Source organism: Pantherophis guttatus, chromosome 3, assembly GCF_059756535.1.
Source record: "Pantherophis guttatus breed Tessera chromosome 3, ASM5975653v1, whole genome shotgun sequence".
Lineage (NCBI taxonomy): Eukaryota > Metazoa > Chordata > Lepidosauria > Squamata > Colubridae > Pantherophis > Pantherophis guttatus.
Window position 1 is genome coordinate 108,590,109 of NC_142065.1, and position 25,540 is coordinate 108,615,648.

At 38.1% G+C, this 25,540-nt stretch overlaps 1 protein-coding gene across 2 annotated transcripts; it reads right to left on the reverse strand.

Moving 5' to 3' along the window:
- Window positions 1-739: 739 nt before the first annotated feature.
- LOC117661222 (dimethylaniline monooxygenase [N-oxide-forming] 2) lies at window positions 740-24,722 on the reverse strand. Of its 2 annotated transcripts, none has more exons than XM_034409843.2 (9): window positions 24,656-24,722; window positions 21,045-21,181; window positions 16,397-16,585; window positions 14,258-14,420; window positions 13,746-13,888; window positions 12,023-12,222; window positions 9,330-9,685; window positions 2,585-2,657; window positions 740-1,706 (listed from the first exon to the last, which is right to left on the reverse strand). In XM_034409843.2, the coding sequence occupies exons 2-9, from the start codon at window positions 21,174-21,176 to the stop codon at window positions 1,355-1,357; spliced, it is 1,608 nt and encodes a 535-aa protein (XP_034265734.1). In that variant the 5' UTR covers window positions 21,177-21,181; window positions 24,656-24,722; the 3' UTR covers window positions 740-1,354. The 2 variants fall into 2 exon arrangements, with proteins under 2 accessions (XP_034265734.1, XP_034265732.1); XM_034409841.2 differs by lacking the exon at window positions 24,656-24,722 and adding an exon at window positions 24,101-24,189.
- Window positions 24,723-25,540: the final 818 nt, after the last annotated feature.

The following is a 25,540-nucleotide window of genomic DNA, read 5'->3' on the forward strand; positions in this document are numbered from 1 at the left end:
ATGGCTGTTCATCATATGTTTTAGTTCCAGCCCCCTAGCAACATTGTTGCTCTTCTCTGCACTTTTTCTAGAATCTCTGATTTGATTTGATTTGATTAAATTTAATTATTCCATTTAAAACTATTCTGGGGTGTTCTGAGTATTTCAGATCTTTTTGGAAATTGGGAAACGGGGAGGATGGATCATATTTATTTGTAATGAACTTTCAGTCAATAAGTACTACTGGTAATTCTTTTTAGCAATACTTGTGCCCAGAGAATTGGCAACTAGTTACTATTTGGCTGCTGACCAGTAATAATTCTTTAGAGAAACTGAAGAGGAAATAATATATGATGAACCCATGTTTTTGCTCACTATAACGCCTGATTTCAGCCTCCTTAAAATTATTTATGTTGTCATGTTAAGATTCTTGATATTTGGTTCCTTTGTCCAGTCTAGTCAATGTTGCTATAATCGGAGAATTTGGGTTGGGAGGCAGACCAGCTATGACACTCCTAGTAGGGCAGAGACTACCTATTAAGCACAGGGAAACAAAATCTGTATAAAACCAATTGATGGAGAAACACAGGAAAACAGGATTTTCTTGTTTTCTTAAGCTTAAACCTACAATGTCATCTGATGGGGTGTGCACGCATCTCATTTTGATCTGCACAACAATCTGAAAATTCTCTTACTGAAGGTGATTGAAAAATCATCCTCTTTAAACTTTTCGTTCCCACTACATATTGTACTCTTTCAGTTAAGAAGTAAAAGATCTTTATTTATTGGTCCATGATTTATTGTATAAAGACAAATTCGGTGAATTTGCATAAAATATTAAGCCACACTTTATACTACACCAAGCATGATGGCAAATTCTGTATAAAAGCTAAGCTCCTTGAGCAAGGCCCCATAGAGGAATATCACAGCATTTCATTAAATATACTGTATATTTCTGCCTTTAGACATTAACAGACATGTTCCGGATAGCATTTTACGATTCAAGTATGAAATCCAAATTTACTCCTTTTTTTAAATTCAAGAATGAATTGCAATTCACACTGCTATCTAATGTTAAAAGGAATCAGAAAAATAGGCATGTTGTAGGAGCATCTACATGCCAAAGCTGCACTTGGCATGTTTACTTCCCTTTCTTTAAAAAAAAAAATAGCTTTTTCTTTCTTGCATCCCCCCATTTTCCATATCTCTTCCTTGTTCATAATTTCCCAGGAAATTGCTCAAAAGATCCTCTTTTATGTTTGTGAGCATACAGAAATAAGGTGTAATAGATAATAAATCTGTGATGGTGCTCATTAGAGGAATAGAAAGCATGGTTTTGGCATAAGCAATTGTCACTAATGTTTTAGGATGGACATCAGTGCTGAACAAGGAAAAGGAAAAATGCAGCCAAGATACCAAGGAGACCAATGGCTGTGAGCAGGGAGAGCAGAGTGTGGTTTGAAGAGCTGCTCACAACTCGTGTTTTTGTGGGTTTAATGATCCGCTCTCTCTGGGTGAGGATGGCATCCCTGGCTCCAGTCCACTTTCCTGGCCCTTTCAAGCGGAACTGAAAAGGGTTGCAAGGTCCAAAAAACATGGCCCAAGCCAGTATGGGATCCCACAACAGCAGTGAGAATAGATCTGGCTTTGATCCCAAGGCTGCAGCAAGCTCGTCCAGGTAATCAATGAAATCAGTTTGGATTGACTGACTGCGGCTGGTGCCAAACCTTTGTGGGTGAGGAAAATAAAGAGACAGTAGTTGAGAGGAGTTTCTGTGATGGAAATAATTATTCCCCTTCCAACAGCAGATTGTCAATTCTATCCCTCCCACTCACCACATATCCTTGGTACGAAGTGAATTAAAATATTGTGGAATGTTAATAAAAATAATGTTTAAATGCCATGTTTTGATCACTTGATTGGACTATTCCTATTTTAAAAAGTAAAAACCCTCAATCCTACATTTTGTATTTGCTTTCTTCCCTGCAGCATTTTGTGTCCGAATAGAAATAGTCACTAAATAAAAGTCTAGATAATAGAGCTTGAAACAAGAAAACCAACTAATAATGCTACTATCCAGTTCTCCTTACTAATCAATTGATAAGCTGCTGATATTTGGTTTTACATTATTGATATGAAAACATTCTTAATTATTTCATGGTTAGCAAATAAATATAATTATAACATTTTAATGTTATAAATCCATGCCAAAGCATGTTTCCTGATACTTCTCTCAAGTTAAACTATTTAAAAATATCAAAGGCCACTGATCTATAGCAGAGATTATTAACATATCATCATGTTTAGTCCCTTCAAATTTGTTCCCATTTGGGAAACTTTATAAGATGGAGAAGTGTCTCCAAATAAGGAAGATCAATGTTCTTTAGGAATATAACTATCCAGTCCTAACCATGCTGATGGCCAAATGTCAAAATGTGTGTTGTGATGTCACAAGGCAACTTCTGTTTTCTTCTATTTGCATGATGATATTGCATGCAAATATATAATGGGCAATGTTTGCACTGTAATCATTACAACACAACTTTCATTACTTACTGCCCCTTACCATCTCCACATATGCCAATGCCTAGGAGAGTTCTCTTACCACTTAGTCCTCTTCTCATTTCTTTTAATAGTATCAGCCATCATGGAACGCTCTGAAGGCAGAAGGCTTAACCCTGGGGGAGGGGGGAGAGTTTGAGTCTGAACAAGTCATTTAAGCCTCTCAGAAGACATCATAGCAGAATAGTCATCTCAGTATAGTACATTCCAATTTTACATAAGGCATACACATGCATAAGCTTAATTGGTTTATAACTCACTCTTGCCTCTTGGATGTGGTTGCTATTGTTTTTATAATCATTACCACTGTCATCTACTTTTTCTTATAATTTTGATAACTAATATAGAGAGATTATATGTCATTGTTTTTAGAGCATGTAAAGTGGGTGACAGTAGCAGAGGAAAATTTTAATATCACTTCCTCTTACTATTTCTTCAGTTTTCCCATACTCTCTGTATTAATGCCTTTGTCTGTGTTTACTTAAAATGTACTTCTGAATTAAAAAATGGAAAAGTCATTCACTGCTTCAATGATGAAATTTTTGGGGGGAGAAATGAGGATTAAAAGGGCAAGCATACAATATTTTTATATTCTAACAATGAACACATACACAAACCTATATACATACATTGCCATCACTTCATGGACAATTAGGAATACAATTTATATAGCTGCACTAGGCATTTTTATTCTTTCCTTTGCTGTCATTTACTATTTTGAAGGATCCTTGATGCTCTCGGAACTTTGTTGTTTTCTTGCAGAAGTTTCATTACCCAGTTAGTTAATATCATCAGTCTGCAAGAAAACAACAAAGTTTAGAGAGCACTAAAGACCCCTCATTTCAACCCTGAGTTACAAATATTCTCCTTTATTGGTTTATTATTTTAGCTTATATACAATTAACCTGTCAAATTCACTTGCATTGGGTGGTGGTCAGCAGTTTAGATGGTTTTAAAAGTGGACCAGATTTGTGATGGATTGGGTTATCAATGGCTTCTAATCCTAAACTTCCTATTTCACAGCCATAAATATTAGGGAGCAACAGTAGAAGAGTCCAATCCATTCTTGAGCTTCCTAAATGTATCTTTTTGGCCAAGGTAGGAGACCTTATTCCATCCTGATTGATTGTTCAATCTTTTATTGAAAACCTGCAGCAATGGAGCATCCACAATTCTACAATTCTGGAAGGCAAGCTGTTTCATTGATTAACTGTTCTCACTATCAGGAAATTAGATTGGATCTCTCTTGAATGAGATTCTGTCCTTTACTTCTTGTCCTACCCTCAGATATGTTGGAGCATAAGTTCAGCCCCTATGTCAGCCCCTCAAGTACTGGATGACAGCTATCAACCCTAATCCTTCTGTTCGTTGGGCTAAACATACCCTTAGCTGTTCATCCTGCACTTTAGGCTCTAGACCAGTGACCTTTTTGCCGTCACATGCCAAAAGTGTGGGGGGGAATGCAGGGGGGGTCACACATGCATCTGCCCCCATTCATAATTCGATGTGCCCCGTCCCCGTGCATGCGCGGATGACACACACACACCCCGCGCTTCCCCCGCTTTTGGCACACAATGGCCCAGTGGGCCCAATAGGCCCGTTTTTCACCCTCCCCAGGCTCCAGAGGCTTTCTTGGAGCCCGGGGAGGGCGAAAACAGCCTTCCCCAACCCCCGTTTCCTGACTTCCGGTGGGCCCAGAAGGCCTGAAAATCAGCTGACCAGAGCACGCTTGTGCGCTGGAGCTGAGCTAGGGCAACGCTTGCCTGCCCACAGATATGGCTCTGCATGCCACCTGTGGCACGCGTGCCATAGGTTCGCCATCACGGCTCTAGACAAACTTATCATCTTTGTTACTGTTCTCTGCATTCTTTCTGGGTCTCAGCATCTTTTTTATATTGTGGCCAGAACGGGACACAGTAACTGTAGCCTTATTATTTAGAGTTATTATCACTTCTTTTGACCTTGATGCTATCCCTCTGTTGGTGCAGCCTAGAACTGAATTGACTTTTTTGACAGCTGCAGCACACTGCTGGCTCATACTGAAGCGGTGATCCACTAGAACTCCTTGATCCTTCTCACAAGTACTACAGTTGAGCCAGATATTGCCTATTCTGTACCTGTGCAGGCCCTTACTTTTTTCACTTTTTGCAACTTGTTAGTCCAAGTCTGTCAAGATCATCCCAAATCTTGAGTCTCTCTTCCAAAGTGTTACCAATTTCCCTCAGCTTAGTGTCATCCACAAATTTGATGATCTCCCTTTCAATTCTCTCATCTAGGTCATTTATGAAGATGTCGAAGAGAACTGGGCCAAAGACAGAACCTTGGGATACCCTATTGCAGTGGCTGTAATTCCATTGACCACATGCTGAGTATTGAAATTGCTATACCTCAGGATTTTCTAAAAATGACAGTTGGGATTGTTGCAAAAGATACTAGAAGAATCAATCAGATCAATGAATAAGTTATTCTGATTTGGTCAAGAAAGAGCATATTGAAGAATTACTCACATAGAAACCATAGGATACTTAATTGTTAAGTATTCCACAGTACACAAACCCTTGTTTGCAAATGTAAAGTGTGTTAGTGCAAAATTACCTTGGGATTCTGTGAGTCTAAGGATTTTAAAAAATAGTTCACTCAAATTCAGCCAGTTTTCTATCACTAGTACCTTGTTTACTACCATATCAAGTTTTTTTCTTTTATCTAACAAGTTCCAGAGCTTGAAAAAGTTTAAAAGTTGTAGACCTGGAAGATTGTGATACTTTTCTTTTTCTCCATCTTCTTTTATTTTTAAAGATGCACAAAACTGAGAGAAATATAGACTTCTGTGTGAAGTAGGCAGGCTACAAAGGGAAGCAAAAGCCATCACTTGTTCTAACCAGCTATTCTTTTATCTTAGCCAGAGTTCATGTTTCTTGATTTAAGGAATATATAAAGGTAACTTCTGCAAAGCTTCAGTATACACTGTTTTATAAAGAAACAGGCCTCTTTCTTATCAAGAATTTTGTCATGCCTTGCATTATTATTGGCTAAAACCTACTCAGTGCTTATGATTGGAAGGAGTTAATATGTTTCTGTGTTTATATATCTTTCCTTTTCCTTTCCTTCTTTATGTATGTCATATGTTTATGTATCTTTCTTTTTCCTTTCTTTTTCCTGATAATTATTTCCAAGATATCAAAATATGGAAAGAATCCCTATTGTTCTATCTTCTTTGCCCTTATTGTTTTAGAACATACAAAATCACCCAAAATCTGGCATATAGTAGCTGTCAGCCTCCACCTTTTCTGCTTTGGCTGCCATAGTAACGGGAGGGGGAGAGCTGGGTAGCATGGGGGGGGGGGGAAGCGTGCTGGAGGAAAACGAAACCGATAGTTAAGCCACCGGACTGTATCTTTGAAGCTGCCGTCGGGCCAACGGTCGTGGCATTCCTGATTGATGACGCTGCCAGACGTGTGCTTCCACCTGACCCCTGGGAGACCTTTGGATTGGATGATTTACGGTGGACAGTGGGAGGGGATGCTTTCTATATGCAATTTTCGCACGTATTGCCTTAGATTCTGCTTTCCTTTGGTTGCGTTCCCTTCATCTTCTAGTAAAAGTACCTTTTTCTATAAAGAATGGAGTTTGGGTCATTCTTTCCTGGACTTTGAAGGAAGCACACCTGACAGTAGCAATAATTATGTTTCAGATTTCAGCCATAAATTCACTAGTCTGTCATTACTAGCTTCCTAGGCTAAAATCTTGTTGGGTGAGAACCAGGGAAAATTATGAAGCTCACTGAGTAATTTAGGATTAGTGTCTGAGTTCATATGCAGTGGTGGGCTGCTGCCGGTTCGAACTGGTTCAGGTGAACTGGTAGTTCCGACGAACAGCTGGCCCCACCCCTGCCCTATGCTGTCCTATATTTCCTTCTTTCTGACTCAGCTGATTCGTGCAGTACAGCTGATTTCCGTGCCTCCGCTGTTCTACTTACTGGGGCTGCCTTAGAAGGTAAGCAGCTGAGCTTTAAATTGCTGTATTTTGAACGCTGTGCACAAGTGTATTAAGCGTGCATGTGCACGAAGCCCGCGCTCACAGAACCAGTTGTTAAACTGGTTGCAGCCCATCACTGTTCATATGTCCCAGACTAAACCATGTGTTCTTTTAACCAGGATTGGTAGAACAAGCCAAATTTGCCAATAAATATAAAATTCTGTCTTGATTGGCCAATCCTGATTGGTTTTTCTTTGTACTTCTGAGGAGCTCTAACCCTACATCTGATGAGAGGCCTGGGAGAAGCATAAACACAAATCAGATCTGCCAAAACAATGGTGCAAACCTGGTTTCAAAATGATATATTCTCTAACTGGTAACTCTACCATGTCATGACCAGAGTTTATGACTGTGGCCTATCCTTGCCATGTTGATGTGTAAAGAAACAATTGATTCCAGTGCTCTGGAAGGCCTTGGAGCTCTTCAAAAGGTAAGGGAGGAGGAGGAGTGGGGTGGGAATCAGGTCTATAACCTGAGGGGACCTGATGGGAGTGGGAAAAAGGCCTGTTGGACCCAAGGTTTGGAAAGTGGAGAATGGGGCATCTTGGGGGTGGTGGAGACTTTGAGAGGGCCAGGGCAGGCAGGCCTAGAGTGGCTCTCTGGCAGTGCTGCTCCCTGGATTTGAATAGGAGCATTTAGGAATGAGCCAGTATGACTTTGGGACAGCTGTGGACCCATTTGGGAAGGGGAATCTTGAAGATTCCAGTTCCCTTTGGGAGTGGTCAAAAAGTCTTGGACATCCATCTCTTCCTGCTGGCATTTCAGGTTTTTTTAAGCATGCTTCCATTTTAATTTCAATTTTTGAATTTTTATTTTGCTTTTTCTCTTTAAAAGTAAACCGGCTGGCTGAATGCTAATTCATGTCAACCCCCTTCTGGGCTTTAGCTGTTCTCTTTTTTCTTTTTCCTTTGATTTATGCTGTTGTTCTAAATAACTTTTGTTTTCAGTGTGCTTGTGGATTATGAAGTGTTTTCATTTATTTACATTAATTTGGACTCTCACCACAAGGTTTTTTGTTCCTTTTTAATTTGCAAAATATTTGAAGTTTGTTTCTTTTTAATTTTTTTTAATCTATCGAAATCAGCTTCTTTGTTCTCTGGTTAAGCTTCATAGAGCAACAATGTTTCAGAGGACAGAGAAGCAGTGGCTGAAATCTCAGAAAAGACATTTTGGCACCATACAACTTTTAGTTGAAAGCTTTTTTAAAAAGTTTGATGGGATGATAATGGTCGTGGAAAATATTCGGAGGCGTGTAGCTTTGGAGGAATCTGATTTGAAATCTGTAGATCAAAGAGATATTGATTGTACAGAGAACTGAGTTGATTCCATACATCTCTTTGAACTTCAAGTGTGCATTTGTTTACAATAGCAGAAGCCTGATGTGGAAAAGTGACAAATTGGTTTTTCGCAGGAGGACTAGCTGAGATTAGGGAATGGATTGATTACGCTTAATTGAAAATCACTTTTATCTAGACTTTATTAGGAAGATAGACTGATTGTGGAGATTGAATGTATTATAGTTAACTAGACAACAACTGATAAATATGAAATCAAGAAACAAATGTGGATATTTGATCCAGGATGAATTATTCTTAATTTTGGGGATGATTTGGGATAAATAAGATGCCATGGTAAATTTTCTACAAATTGATTACAATAACAGTCTGTTAACAGAGGATTTTGAAACTCTAATATTGTCCTTTTCATTATTATTGTGCTTACTGTTAACAGTAAGAATTTTGTTTGCAAACAGATTTATTAGTTTTTTAAAAATTGGGGGATCTGTTTCACAAGGGTTTGGAACTAATAGTGTAGCCATGTATTAATCAATACTCAACCTAGAGGGGGATAATATGTGTATATGTGATGGGGGTTTTTCTTTTCCTTTTTAAAGCACTTTTTAATGTCTTGCATGCTTTGTGTCTTTTGTTTGTTGTTGTTTTTAAATTTCTTTGAGTTTTATATTTTAACTTTTTTTGAATAAAATAAAAATTGCTAAGAAAAAATAAACTTAAATATCAATTAAATTATATTTAATAAGTATTAGAAGTAAAAAGGCTGCAACTTTGGTGGACCTTTAAACTGCACTTGTTATCAAAAAGCCAACAGCAAACCAATGTTTCAAACGGTGGTTTATCAACTTCAAATAAATTCTGGTTTGTTTATATAAGTAAATAATATATATTACAGTTGGTCTTTGACTTGTGACCATAATTGAGACCAGAATGTTTGTAATCAATTTTTGTGGTTGTAAGTCGAGATGGACCTTACTTGCAACAATTTTTACTGAAGACAGTAAGTGAATCATCTAGAAAATCATATGGTCGTTAAGCAAATTCAGCTTCTCCAATTGGCATTTTTGTCATTTTTTTGTTGAAAATCAACAAAAAAGATTGCAAATGGCAATTACGTGAGTGCAACCATTGTTAATGTGAGCCAGTTTCCAATGCCTGAATTGCAATCTCATGACCACAAGGATGGTGCAATGGTCTTAAGTGTGAGTAGAAGACATGAGTCACTTTTACCAAAGCCATTGTAACTTTGAACTATTATTAAACAAATGGTTGTAATTTCAGGACTACATGTACCTTGAGTAAGTATAGTTTTTTTCATTTCGTTTTATTATTATCCTGTATCAAATTTTGGATTTCAAGGTTTTTAAGTCAGCATGTTATCCCTCTATACTCTGCAGGTCAGGATGCCCACTATTGGCATCATTTTATATAAAATATTCATCCTCTTTATAATCTTACCCTTGAAGACTCTTGTAGCCCAGCGTGCCTGCAGTTCTGAAGTGGGTATAATAGGCCCAAGGGGCTGGATGAGACCAATAACAGCCAAGGTTGGCTTCTCCAGATGAGGAGGGAAGACATGTTTATACAGTGGGACACGATTATCTTCTACCTCAAGGACTGATTTGTCCAGGAAAGGGAATGTAACACTATAGCCTGTTGCAAAGATGACAGTGTCTACATTCTCCAGCACTGTCCCGTCTTCAAATATGGCTGAGGTTTCTGTGAATTGCCTGACAAGTGGTTTCACAATCACATATCCACACAGGATACGGCTTGGCAGGTCATCATTGAACACTGGTTCTTTCATCAAGTACCTAATATGTACCAAACAATAGATGGAAAACATATATTATCACCAGTTGACTTTTCATAATACTTTGTAGAATTCAATTTTGTAATATTCAATGAAGAGAAGAGCATTTCCCAGAAGGTAAACATTATCTTCCCTCAGGAACTCATTCTAGTTTTCTTAAGCCAATCTATGCTAATATCATTGCTCCTCAGTTTTATAACAACTCACACTATACAAAATGGCTTTCCCCACTAAAATTTGATGACATCTCCCATTTTTCTTCTAAACTAGTTTTAAACTTAATTTTAAATTGTAAAATGTTTAATTGAAAATTAATTAAAAATTTGAAAAGAGCCAGTTCAGTTTCGTGGTTAAGGCATCAGGCTAGAAACCAAGAGATTGTCAGTTATAGTCCTGCCTTAGGCATGAAAGCCTGCTGGGTGACTTTAGGGCAGTCACAACCTCTTAGCCCAGTGTTGGCAAACCTTTTCAGCACCAAGTAACGAAGTGGGAGCGTGCGCACATGTGGGGGGGGTGAGCACCGGAAACCAGAAGAGCAACTCCTTAGTGCGCATGCGCTGGTGTGCCGGAAGTTGGAAAAGCAGTTCCCTGGCGTGCATGCACATGCCGGAAACCAAAAGCTCAGCTACCCAGTGGGTGGATGCACGCCAGGGAGCTACTCTTCCAGTTTCTGGCACTCTAGCACACGTGAAGACCAGCTGGTGGGCACACATGTGTGAGCCGGAACTCGGAAGAGCAACGGGCGATGGCTGGCATGCCCTGAGAGATGGCTTTGCGTGCCACTTCCAGCACGTGTGCCATAGGCTTGTCATCACGGTCTTAGCCCAATAAACTTCATAGACTTGTTGTTATGGGGAAAATAGGAAGAGGAACTTCAAATTTGTTTTGCAAGATTTTCTCCCATTTTAATTCTGTAAGTAGAGATGGGAGGGATTTGTTGAAAAGATAAAACATTTTTAAAACCTTTTTAAAACATATTTCTCGCTTTGTCCCTGCATAGGTATGAATCACTATTTATTTCAAACCTGCATCTGTACATACCTGAGAAAATGCATATGTTGTTAATGTTCCTTTTTTTAAAAAAAAGAAACAAAAAACTTGAAAGTGGAAACTAGACTCTTGAAGGCTTGATTTCCCCACATAAAGTAGCCTGATTTCCTACACAACTGTAGTATATAAATACACTTGCAATTAAGACAATTGGAAGACTATTAAGTCATTGAAAGACACCACACTTGCTTCTCCTACATACTCTAAGGCAGTGATGACTAACCTTTTCCGGACTTGCATGCCAAAGCGTGCGTGCAAGTGCACAAATGTGCACATGTGTGCCTGAACCCTCAAAATGCAATGTGCATGCAGCCCCTGCACATGTGCACGGCAGGGGGATGGGGAATCAAGCCTCACAGCTGTATCAGGGAGATTGCACCTCAATCAAAACAAAGCATAATAAAAATAAAATGGTACTTTGAGGAAGTAGCCTTGGAGTCTTCTTTCGTTGGGGGTGTTACTTGGAACCCTAACAGTTGGCTTCACTTGGTACATGCCGACATGACGCGCCTAATAAATAACTGGATTTCTTTTGAACCTCGGCTTGAGATTCATGTTTTCATTAGAGCATTGGTCAGAACCCTGATCAGCAAGGCAACAAAAGTGATCCATGAAGACATTGTTAGGGTTCCTCAAAGTTCCATTTTATTAGAGATGTCATATTGGCACATCTGGGAAAACCCAAATCTAAAAGCTTCCAGATTTTCCCCACCCAAAAGAAAGTCCAAGTCCCTTCCCCTGCACCCACATGACCATCATGTGGGTGCAGGGCCAGTCAATGCACCGTCCCAACTGGAGATGCCTTCCAGTCATGTCGCTCCAGGTGCAGGCAGAATGTCCTTGGCTCTCAGAGAAAAGAATATTATGTTTAGTTATCTCTGCAACTCCACGCAATCCCCCCTCCCAGTTTCCCACAGCACTAAGTGCGGCAGCCCTGAAGATCCAAAGAAAAAGATGGCCTCCAGGGCTGACACAGTAAGAAACATATTTTTACAGACACCTGAGTTTTAAAGTGGGAATTGCATATGGTTTTTCAAAATAGAAATAAATGGAAGCTAATACTGATAGTCAAAGATTATTTAACTTTACTTATAATAATTTATGTTAAGCGACATACTAATTCAATTTTGCTTAGTTTTGCAGAATGGTACAGGAGACAAAATTCAGCACAATTCAAAACCTTGACTAGCTTTAAGGTTAAATTACTAATTTTGCAAATGATTGTTGTAATAACTAGCAATAACTATAAAGACAGTCTCATGACAAATATACATTTCTCCTCATATACCTGTTTTGAGGCACCAAGCCATAGTTTTCATGATTGAACCATTGATTCATCTTCTGTTCTGTCATCCATTTCAAAAGAAACCACGGGATAGAATTTCGGATAAAATTAAGAAAGCGAGTGTGATAGATGGTGTCCCAGGGATAGCCATTGTCATATACTCGACTCATCACCCAGGTGCCTCCCCTGGCACTGAGGACTACCTATATAACCACAAGAGAAGGGTTGAAGATATCTATTTTGATGCTATCCTTTTCCTGAAACCAACTTTCTTTTCCTTAGTCTACTACAACATTTGAGTATAGGTACATGATGCTCTCATGATCGTTTCCCACTCTATAAGTATGAACTTTTCTATAGTCTTCTGTTATTTTTAATCATTTAATTTATAATTAGAGGTGTTATTATTGTTTTGATTCTCAAAGAAACAGCTTTTTTTAGCATACACTTCAAACTCATGCTGTACACTAGGGGTACTATAGATTTTAACTCTTGATTATCTTGTAATTTTGTGCTTTGCTGGTAGAGGTGTGGGATTCCAATATGTCCCACCTAGTGGATATGTCCTATCCAAATAAAAGATGAAAATAAAAATACTACAGAACCATGATACCAAGTCAGAGAATAGGGCAAAATACATAAAATCTAGCAAATTTGAGGAAAGAAGGATAGAGACTCATTTTTCACTCCGTTGAGATTTCAGTGTCCAAAGAAAATCCAAAGATCTGAGAAAAGAAAATGTTAATACCTTAAAGCTCAGAAATGAAAAGCACTTAATGTGGCTATAAGTTCAGTGAATGCTCAGAGATCTTAAACATCCTTAGCTCTTTGAAAATACCTTTACCATTAAATTAGCTTGAAATAGTTTTCTTAATAATTCAAACACTTAGAAAGTTGTAAAGTTTATCTGGTTCTAATGAAGGTCATAATATTCAACTGTTGTAACAAATTTCAAAATATGTGAAATTTGTGATGAAAGCAGTACATCTTATTCAAAAAGCAATATATACAGGGAAGGATACAGGAGGAGCAAGATTAGCACTCTGAATTGGGCTGGAATATCATTCATTTGAATTTAGCAAATCACTTTTGCCTTTTTCTATGGTGTTTGTCCTGAGACATTTAAAACTCATTTGTTTGCATTATTTTTTCTGTGGTTTATCTGTTTTCTGGCACACTGAAATAGAAGGGGAATTATCTTCCCTTCCTTGATAATCCATTCGGGTACAAAATAGGTGGGATTATTTTAATCTGGCAAATTCTGAGTTTATTCCAGAATTATTACATGAGTCAAAGTGTTTGCACAGTTGAAAAGTGAAATCACTTATACACTTCAGGTGGTTTTGATGAAGTCAGGAATGAATTTGTTTTGCTTTCCAATAACTAGATTGGATTTTATGTTTTGGCAAATGGATTCTACAATTCAAGAAATGCAGAGAAGGCCTAGGGAATTTTTTCTTTTTGTAAAAAACTGATGGATGCATGATCCGCTATCATGTTACTCTTGTTTCAAGGATCCCTTCTAACCATTTGTTTTTGTAAAAAACAAAACAAAACCAGGAATATGGTGTGCATTTTTTTCTGTATCACTTTCACTTCCCCTATTCCTGTTCTCTTGTGTGCGTGCATGAATGTTCTTTTCGAATTGAGTCATCTACTTTCATGCTTTGGGCCTGCTGCAAAAGAAATATTATAACCTCCCCCAAATAACCTACTCTCACTTTACCTTCTTTGCTTTCTTGCAGATCTCCACAGCAATGTCAGCAGCTGAATTTCCCATTCCAATGATCACAACAGTCTTCCCTTCAAATCCTTCTGAATCCTTGTAATTTTGGCTGTGGAATGAATTCCCCTTGAACTTTTCAAAACCTGCCATGAAGCAAACCACAACTATAGTACAATAATTTTAGGCTGCAAAAAATTGGTTTTAATATACCAGATTCTGGTCCTTTCTCCTCCATGTAGAATTTCAATTCCTTCCCTCTTTAAAGAAGTCAAAATGTGAGGTTGCTATTATATTGAGTCCCTTAGGAATAGGGCGGTATATAAATTTAATAAATAAATAAATAAATAAATAAATATAAAAATAAAGAATATTACATGATTTACTTTCATCATTTTGTTTGCACAACTGGACATAAAGGATATGTTACAAAACTCATCTCATCCCCAATAGCTGGATCCCGGGACTAGAATGTGCTATTTCTAAAGATTTGCAAAAACATTTCCAAGCCATACCAGGAAAAGAATTCAGTGGAGTATATGCTTCTATATGGTGTCCTGTACAGACCATGACAGCATCAAAGGTGAAGGATTCCTGCTTTCCATCTTTCTCTATAGTCACATTCCATTGGCCAGTGGTAGAGAAATTTTGACATTTTTCTACACGGACAACTGGAGACTAATATATAAACAGAGAAAGGACACAGTTATTATATATAGTAATTGTTGGCTGCTGAAATAGCTTGTCTCTTTTTGTTTCCTTGAATGAAGTTAAAAGAACAAGTCTGGGATTTATACAATTGCCATGTTCAATGTGCATTTCTTCAGCCAGGAGAAATGACAAGACTGATTGGTTGGAGTTGTGTTTACAGATTTTATGTGAAACAAATTAAGGTGAATTCCCCTTGCTTTGTTTTATCTCTAAATGTCACCTGCCATGAGGAATAAATACGGTACACCAATCATTCTTCCTGTGGACTGGAGGAAGCAGAGACTTTTGGGTGTTGCAGCAGTGCACATTTTGGGAATGAGAGTCACTGTGAAAAAATTACTGAGACACTAGGGAGCAAACTCACAGGACCTTTTTAAAAATAACAGAGCCTCTAACAAAGGGAGCCTCCTTAAAAAACAGAGCCTCCCACAGTCTCTTGAGAAGTACCACTTGCTAGAAGATTAGCATAAGGTTGGCATAAGGCTGGCGGTCTCTGCAACAAAAGCCTCACCTCACCTCCCCTGGCCTGGACTCCTCTGCAAAAAAATAAAGGTAAGTTGGATGCTGCTTGGCCCTAGAAGTGAGTGGTCCCTCAGGTGGCTGGATGGGCAGTTGGCTAAGGCCTACAAGCTATAACTTTCCTCCCTGAGTTGATAGCTCCTTTAGGCTCTGTTGCGTGGCTTAAAGGCCAGCTTGCTAGCAGGACTCGGCCTGGGGGAATTCCAAGGGACAGGGAGCATCAAGTCTCTCAAGGGTGGGAGAGGCCTGGAGCAGATGGACCTGAGTCTGCACTAGGCCTCCAAGGGTCTGCCCCACCCCTGAGGCACCCAGTTCTCCACCTAATAACCTGTACATTCATTTAATGATTCATTTGGGAGAGCAGGGATGGAGGGGAGCCCAGTAGGCTTGACATTTCTCTTAATGACCATTGTAACTTGCAACTGTAATGGGCAGGCTCCATTACAGCCATAAGCATAGGACTACCTGTATTTATTTTTATCCTGTCTTTATTGTTTTTATAAATAACTCAAGATGGTGAACAAACCTAATAGTTTCTTCTATTTCCCCAACAACAACAAACCTGTGAGGTAAGTTGGGCTAAGAGAGAGTGGCTTGGCTAGCTTTTAAGCTTAAAGTGGAACTAGAACTTAAAGTGTCCTGAGTTCTAGTCTGGTGCCTTTACCACTAGGGTAATTAGATAGATAAACTAGATTAAGTGGAAGTACTCTAGATTGGGAAGTTTACCAGTCAGGATGGAGCCCTCAAGCAGTCGCATTCACGACAAACCATTTTATACCAAATTTATATTTGCTGATAAAGAAATAAAGGGAGACTAGTTTAGATCTATTTCAAGCTATTTCTTTATCAGCAAATATAATTTGGTATAAAATGGTTTGTCGTGCATGCGATTGCTTGAGGACTCCCGGATTGGAGCTGAAAGGCGAAAGGGAAGCAGTATGCTCCCTCCCATATTGGGGGTTAACCAGGTGCTTCAACAGAAAAACACTTAATTTCTCCCATGGCTCAAGCTGAACTTGTGGCTCAGAGGGTAATACAACTGCCTAATATGCAGGCAGCCCAAGTTCGAATCCGAGTAAGGGTATGGCTAGCTGATGAGAGCTAAATAGCTTGAAATAGATCTATACTAGTCTCTCTTTATTTCTTTATCAGCAAATATAAATTATATACATGTATATATGTCAATGTATTTCAATGTACAATACACATGTTGTGTAGTCCTCTGAGATATACATTATGCTTATTGCTATACCAGAGATGATTTCCATTTTCTTTTATTTAAATCAGTGTTTTTCAAATGCTGGCTGGAAAATTCTGGTAGTTGAAATCCACAATCTTAAGAGTTGTCAAGTTTAAAAACAGTGATTTAAACAATGCTTGTATGATACGTCCATAAGGCCACTTGGGAATTCAATTCTACTCACCTTGAATCTGATATATTTTAGTAGATCAAAATGTTTTGCATACAGTCGCAAATATTCCAGGAATTTTGTATTGTGCAGAAAGTTTGGAAAGTTATCCGGCATTGGAAAGTCACTGAAGCAGCTCATCTCTTTGGAGGAATTACTGGTGAGTGACCTGTAGATACTTGCTTTTCTCTCCTCTACAGTTTCCTAAAGAATATAAAAAATAACCTTTTCTCCAATATTCTCTACACAGAAAGCCACCATGTATGATATGTAATACTGGTTCTTTAAGTATCTCTAACATCAGTTCTCGACAATGAACAAGAGCCAGGCTTCATTCTTGTGACGAAATGGGGTTGAGGGGTACCCCGGACCGTGAACCAGCTCATGAGTAAACACACTGAGACTGAAATGATTCTGACAGAGGCGTCTTGTGTAAAAATATAATTTACTTTAAAACATTTAAAAAGCACTATGTCTTTAAGAAAACACATTAAAAACAAAGTCTTATCTGGGTATGTGAAACAAGGCTATCTCCCTAGATCCCTCTCCACAATACCGAAAACAGTTCACGAAAGAATAAAGCTAGCATGAAGGTAAGCAGCTTCGGCGTCGATACATCATCAAGGCAATCATAGTGGGAGCAGCACGAGCTTCACAGCTGAAAGTCACCTGAAGTAAAAACAGTTCAAAAAGCAAACATTGCTTGAAGCTTGTGGGAGGAAGAAGGTCCAGCAACAGCAGTCCCGATGATAGCTTGCATGCTACAAAACAGCAAAAGGCAAGCACCCGTGGGAGTCTCTCTGTAGCGGCGTCTGGAGTCCTTATCTGCATTCTTCTCCCATCTGCGGCGTTGCAACAAGCTTCCTGCAGGAGCTGTGCATTTAGGCCTAGATCAGACTAGGCCCAGGTAGCAAGCAAAAGGTCCTTGCTTATATAGGGAGTTAACCTGCAATTAACTAGGGCGGGGAAGGCTTGCAGGTAATTGCCAACAGCAGATGGCTTGATTAAAACCATACTGTTTGTGAGTAGGCAGATAGCCACAGCAATCCTGGAAACACTCGTGACAATTCTGCATTCTGAACAAATATTGATCACAGGCCTAACTTTTGACTTGAGCTGATTGCTCACATTTATCTGCATTCTTCCTATGAACTTAGAACAAAATCTATCCAAAACTATACCATCAAAATTGCAAGAACCTGAGCTGTGTTTCATTTAACTATGCAAAAAAAATTTCAGAAATTGAAAATTTGATGTATGGAAAACACAGACTACCTAAAAGAGAATCTCTTTCCTTCAGATGGAAAGCTATTTAACTATAAAAAGTAGTTTAGAAACAATATGGAGGATTACTTATAGTACTCTTAGTGATCGGAGAAAATATTTGTTTTAAAAAGCACACTAGGCAACAAGTAACTCATAGAATACAGTCATATATTCAATTCTGGATGAGAGTCTAGAACAGCGGTTCTCAACCTGCAGGTCGCGACCCCTTTGGGGGTCGAACGGCCATTTCACAGGGGTCGCCAAAGCCCTCTCTCGCCCTCCCCCCACGCCTTCACTCACCCTCACTCTCTGCCTCTGTTGGATCGCCGGTCACCGTTTGCTTACCCCGCCCACTCCCAATCTATTGCTGCCTTCTGAGTTCCAGCTGATGGCTAGAGGGAAACAAACCATTTAAATTCTTGCCGTGGGGCTTCAAAGGGCCGCCCTACAGCTGATCAGTGTAAAAAGAAAACAAATGAGAAGACCGGTCCCTGCAAAAATAGAAAAAAACAGCCCCTTTCAGCTTCAGCATAGATTAATTACCATAAGTTGATTTGATCAGCCTCTGGACTCTCAGCTGGTTTGCTCTCAGCTGTTTTCCAGAGGGCTCTGTTGCTAGTTGCAAAGAGAGGAGCAGATTTTTTCCCCCTAGCTATGCTGAAAAACGAAACTGAAAGTAAAGCAGGGTCTTTGCTGCAACGTGACAAAATGAGGCAGAGAGAGATTTCTTTTTCTTTTTCCTCACCAAAAAAGATAGGTGCAAAACTTCAAACAATGGGAAATTTAGGGCAAAAGAGGAGGTTCAAGATTTTAAAACACAAAAGAAAAAAGCTCTATTTAACTAGGGAATTGTAATAATTGAGATACTATTAATTGTATATTGTGTTGAAAGCAGAAATGGTTAAGTTGTGGTTTGGAGGAATATATGGGGGAAATTATTTGGTTTATTATTATTGGTAAATATAATTAATTGATTTGTAAGAAATTGGATTGCATGGAAATAATTGGAATATTCATGTTCATATTGATTGATATACAAAAAAGATAGTTATATAACTAATTGATTTATATTAAAATGTTGAATTTGTATTAAACAACTGTATTACATAATTACATAATTAACCAATGTGAGGATGGATATAAAAATAGATGACAATCGGAAGGGGTATAATATAGAATAGAAGGCAAAAATTGAATTTGATTAAGATTAGAGATGTGGATGAAGGGTATTTTTTAAAAAAAAATAGATGAGGAATAAATATGGCAAAAAGAAAATATAGAAATTGTAAATTTAATTGAAATGACTAAACACTGGTTAAATTTGTGAACCGGCCAAATACTCTGTTCAAAGAAAATACATTGTATGTTTGTATGTGTGTTTCTAATTATTGCTATTTATTCATATTTGTTCTCTTTTATTCTTTAAAGTTTAACAATTCATTCTTTATCTTAATATCTTTATATTTGTTTGGGATTGGTTTTCTTCCCTTTCATCTTTTTTATTGTACAGCAATCTTTCTCCTCAAACCTACCACCTCTCTCTTTTCTTTCCTTCTTACTTTCTCTCCCCCCCCTCTTCTTCTCCTTCCTACTTCCTCTTCCTTTCTCCTTCTCCTCCTCTCTTCCTCCCTCTCTTACCCTCACTCCTACTCTAATTTCCCTTCCCTTCCTTCATCCCTCTCTATTGCTATATCCTTTTATGCATATGGACTACTCAGAGGGCTGAAAAAGTTATTTTTGACTGGTCCTCGCACTTTTGACCAGTCCTTGAACTTACGATTGTCCTCACATTTTACGTTTTTGCCCTATCTTGTCACCATGGTGAAGAGAAGCAGTTGTGAAATGAGTGACACGGTTGTTAAGAATGCTACAATGGGCATGATGACTAGTCATAAGTGCGAAGACTGGTCAAAAGTGCGAGGACCTGTCAGAAATCACTTTTTTCAGCCCTCTGAGTAGTCCTTTTGTGCACATGGACTACTCGGAGGGCTGAAAAAGTTATTTTTGACTGGTCCTCGCAATTTTGACCAGTCCTTGAATTTACGACTGTCCTCACATTTTACATTTTTTGCCCTATCTTATCACCATGGTGAAGAGAAGCAGTTGTGAAATGAGTGACATGGTTGTTAAGAATGCTGCACGGGCATAAATGTGAAGATGGTCATAAGTGTGAGGACCAGTCAAAAGTGCGAGGATCTGTCAGAAATGACTTTTTTCAGCCCTCTGAGTAGTCCCTATACACATAGCCATGGCCACCCGGTCACATGACCAGCTAGCCATGCCCACCCAGTCACATGATTGCCAAGCCACGCCCATAAAATAAGCCACGCCCACAGAACTGATAGTAAAAAAATTTAGAACCCACCCCTGGTTGGGGGTCATCACAACATGAGGAACTGTATTAATGGGTCGCGGCATTAGGAAGGTTGAGAACCACTGGTCTAGAATATTTCATTGGTAATGGTCAGTAATAATAGGACCATTATTACTGACTACTAGGACATTAGCTGACTTGCAATGTTGAGAAAGATGCATTAAACCTTTGTAACACTGAAAATAAAAAGTGATCTTATTTTGAGGCAATATTTTTATGCTAGTAGGTCTCCAGGCAGATTTGCCTAGTGAGGGAGTATTTACTGGGAATGTTTGAGCAAGTATTACTGTGTGATGATGAAGACCTGAAAGATCAGATTAGTGACAGATCATCATGGAGCAGACGTATCTATGTGGTTGACTAAGGGTAAATAATGGCTTAATAGTGCATAATCTATCAATTACTGTAATGAAATGAAACTACTACTAGTATGCAGTTCATCAGGGGAAGGGGGGCTGTAAGGTTCATTTAGATTTTTCATGCAATACCCAAAGTATCTTTAGTTCAACTCTACTGTATTGAAGGTTCAGCCCACAGCCAAATTAGAATTAGACACAACATTCGATTGCAAGTTCTCTCTCTCTATATATAAAAATGTTGATTGTTTATACACAGTTAACATCTTGCCTGGTTGGCTCTTAGGACCAATTGTTGACGAATGTTATGTTGATAAGAGAGGCTTTACACTTTTTTATGTCGATCATACATCCAATCCACATAAACAGGGTGAGAATTCAACCATGTAGTTATGGCCATCTTAACTTTTTTTATCCATCTTATCTGCATATGCCGTTAGAATGCTGTTTAAGAGATACAAATTCAATTCATAAAAAGTTTTACACAACTACATTTTTCCTACCGGTAGGATTGCTGTCAGATTTAGAGAAATACTCTTTATAGGATTCTTTCTCTTTTGAAGAGGAAAATTCCTAAGAGGATTTCAAAACTCCAATTTTTCAAACTTTGCCTGCATATTATACTTGTTTCTATAAGAAAGCAATTAAAATTTTTTTATCTACTTACTGTGAATCGCCATAGGCCACCAATGTCATTGCTTTGCTCAAAACAGGTGGGTTCAAGTCCTTCCTCCAGGCAAGCTTTGATGGATGTCAGCCCAGTTACTCCAGAACCAACAACTGCTACTCTCTTTGACATGGTCCCTACAATACAGAATGATCAGGATAATTCTTTGAGGGCAGGGGATCCCTATTCAGATCCTTCCTTCAAATCTAAAGGCCTCCAATAAATGTTATTAACTCAAGATAATATCTTTGCCAGTTTGTTATATTAATAATGGGTAGAAATTATAAAACTTATCTTAGGAATTTCCTTTTAACAAATTCTATTAATATTTTTTCTTAACACTTACAAAGCGCTCAATAAGGCGAAATGCTTACTTTTGCCAGAAACACCATGATTTTTAAAAGATCACTGAATCCATGCTTTAAGTATGGACCTATGCTTCATAAAAGTTCAGATCCTTTCCCCTTTGCCCAGATAATTTCAATTTCTTCCTCTTCTGTCCCTTCCATCCTTTAACAGATCTTGCACATAATTAATGTGATTTGAACCTCATACTCTGGACATCTTTAGCTAATCACAGATGGTCAACTGGAAAGAGGTTTGGGAAACACAGATACTTTGCCTGTCAAGGAATCTACAGAATATGAAAACTTTAATTTGACTTGAGTTAAGATAAATGGAAAATCAGAAAAATAAGACTTTAAAAATTCTTTGCCATATTTGGAGAATCAGAGAGAAAGAACCAAATACTAAGAGTGGCACTGCAGTTTGAGAAGCGTTGAGGTTTTATATAAAGAAAAAACTTCGCAAATAGGAGGAGGAAATCCAATCACTTCATCTCCCTGTGCTTCTAGTTCTTTTCTATCAAAAGAGATGTTTTTTCCTGATTTATTTATTTCCATTTGTGAGTAGGTCATCCCTTCTTATTTTCTGATGTCCCCTTTTCCTCTCGCTCTTTCTTCTATTGGCTGAATGTATAAGTGGGGGTGGCCACGATGAGAGGCAGCGATATGAGAATGAAAGGCAGAACAAATTAATTCAGGAATGCTCTAAGTGGCCAGTCTGATGCAGGTATTTCTGATATCTGTGGATAGATTTTATAAAGGCTATTTTGAGCAAAGGGCCACTTATGAACCCAGGTAATGTGGAAAGGCAAGAGGACACTCCAGATCATTGGATGCAACTCTCAGAGCTTGAGAGTGATGAATGCAACTTTAAGAGCCTCAATTAGATTTCCACAAGGAGAATTTTAGGTGGCATTCCAAAGTATTCAAGGAAACTCTTAAACAGCCTTGACACCAATCCACCATGTGATTTGTAATGTCATTCCAAAGACTAAGTGACCTCCAAATCACATTGTGGATTCAATAAGCATCACGTGAACAGATTGGAAAGAAAGTGAGAGACTAATCCAAACCTGAGTCAGGGTATCCACTTTCTCTTCTTTCTGCAATAATAGAAAGCTTGGCTTCCTCCTTCTTTTTGTGTACATCATAGGTCTCCACCTATATTTTTTACACATTTCTTCCCATGTTACTATTGTGCACTCATTTATCTGACCGTCTTTTTTATTCTTTTAGCCCTTTTATGCAATGTTTTTCCAATTCTCCTACCTCTTTCCTGCCCCTTTTTTCCTGCCCCCTTTTTCCTGCCCAAGGCACTAATAGCTCAAAAATTTTTGCTCTTCTAGTATTCATATCCCAACTGGGCATACATTACTCTAAAGCAGGGCTATCAAACTCACGGCCCATGGGCTGGATGCGTCATGCACTGGCCATGCCCATGCCTGGTTTAGTGAAGGGGGAAAAAGTCCTGATATGTCATGTGATGACACCATGACAACACGAGTTTGACACCCCTGCTCTAAAGCATAATGTTGTTTGTTTGCTTTTGTGTATTATATTAACAGATACACTGTGGATCATGCAACAAAAATAGAGGTTAAAACAGAGTCTGAAGCCAGCCATTAAGCAATGGAAATACATTGCAGCTAGCTTTACTAGATTAGAAAAACTAATTTCAATTCCATTAGAACAGTGAAAGATAAATGGAATGAATGCATTAAAGAGGAAGAATATTATGCCAACTTCCCCTTGCCATTTTCATGCTCATAGTAATCATAGGTCCTATGCACAGTGGAAGAACTTTTTGCACATATAGACTCTCATTGCCATTGACACTCAAGAATGTGAGGCAAGGATATCTATCTACTTACATGTCTGCACACATGGAATGAATAGGATTGTTCTGATGCAGCTGTTCTCCTAGCTTTCTTTTTAGAAGTAGACTTACAAGACATCCTGATATGCACTTCCATTATCCATGGCAACTTATAATACTTAGTATGAATGAATCCATAAAATGTTTATTGCTATACAAGTTTTGTATCTAAGAAATGCTAAATATTAATTGACCAAAATCAGGTATATGGGGAAGGAAGAGGAAAAGCATACAGAAATATTCAATAAAATAGTCTGCAAGAAAGAATTCTACAGCTCATATCTTAGATATACTACTTTGGGTTAAGATTAAATATAGGGCTTTGCTATTCATTATTGTTATATCATCTAGTCAAACTTTGCAATACTTTTTTTTCAGGCTGCCTGAATCAGATACATATGAATTTGATTTATTACCATATAGCACAGTCAGCAATTATGCATTAGCTTCAGGAAAAGAAAAAAAAATGAAATTGAGTTAAATAAACCATAACTTTGGAAAATTGTGTCTGTTTTTAATTAGATAGAACAGCTGTAGAGGGCTCAGATTTTGAATGAAATAAAAAGAGTTATAATCCTTTCTCCAATGCTGTCTTTACAATCTAAATTGAATCACATCAGATGAATACAGAGACACCAGGATCTTGGGAAGCTTTCAATTCATCTAGCAGTGTGCATGCACATGTAAGTAAGAGACAAATTTTAACTGTTTTGTGCATTTGCCTGCTATTTCCATCAAACAGGAATTGTTTGTCTCTCCTTCTAGACTTGTTTTCTTTTAATCAGGATGAGCTGCTTTGAAGAGAAAAAGTATAGTAGAGAAGGAACAGTTCTTACCTGGTGTCTGTCTTCTAGAACAAGCTAACTGTCCCTTTAGTATCTGGAGGAAATTGACACTGACAAGCAAGGTCCAGAGAGCTTTAAATGAACAGGCAAAACCTCACGTGGTTTTCTATTCCACTGGCAAAGACCCAGACGGCTATGAATTTAGCCAGATTTCTTCTATCCTGGCTTTTTTATTGAAACATTACACTTATCAAATGATAATTGGAGAAAACACAGTTTAATTGTCATATAAAATTTATGTGTTTTGGAGGGAGATTTTTCAAAAATGCAAGTTTAACCAGGAATCAAATTTGGAACTCTTTCTGGAATGAAGAAGCAATAAATATCCAACACTTGTTTTTTTGGAATACTCTGAAAATATTTAATAATAAATGATGTAATAAAATGTGAAAAAAGGACACTAACTTTTGAAATTGTTTAGAGGAGGTACTTTTGGTTGGTGCAGAAATGGAGAAAGAAAAAATACTTGCCAAAAATCTCTTTTCATAGACCAGAGCCCTATGAGTCCAATCCCTATTACAGTCTTCCTTCCAAATGGCTATTTACCTTCTGCTTAAAAGAGTTCCAGGCTGAAAGGATAATTCTGCAAATTTGGGGGGTGTTGGTGGTTCATGTGTTCTATCTTCCCATTTACTCTACAAACAGCTTGCTTTTTGTTCTTTCTTTGTCTCTCTCTTCTGCAAGTCTTCATGGAATTTAAGGTTGTAATCTCTCCAAAGTGATTTGCTAGCAATGCCTCTGTAGTGTTCTTTTCCCCACAAATCTAGGCAAAGAGTGAAACATAGTGAGAGGATGGAACAATGTTTAGGATAATATTTGATAAACTTGATTCCAACAGGAAATGAGGTTTGGACAACATTCAATATCCCAAGGGAAACAAGGTTTAGGACAAATATTTAATAGAGCCTCCTTGAACTGACATGGTCTATCTGAAAACAAATGCAAAATATTTTTAACAACTTTTTGTTCTGGAAACAATCCATTCACTGAATAAATTCCAGTGCTGATTATAGATTTCTTCTTCCCAGCTTTGCATGTTTTTATTCTGGGAAAATATTAATATATTTGATGGCAGAGTTCATGAAACCAATACGAATCTGTAGATCCGTTCTTATGTAACTAGCCATCACATAAAAACCAATGTCAAGAAGAACAAAGATATTATACAGATAGAAGACAGGATAGGGAGATGGGCTTGCCAGAAAAAAATATTTTGGGAACTTGAACATAAAGAGCCTATTTCCTTTAAATCCCTAGAAGTAAGATTTTTATATAACACTTGCCATACTCCCAGATGCTGCATTCTGCCTGCCTGCCTGCCTGCCTGCTTTCCTTCAAATGACCTTCCTGCTTACTTAATCCTTTTCTCGATGAACCATTGAATAGCCAGAAATATTAGAATAAGTCCATTTATAAAGCAGCAGCTAAGAT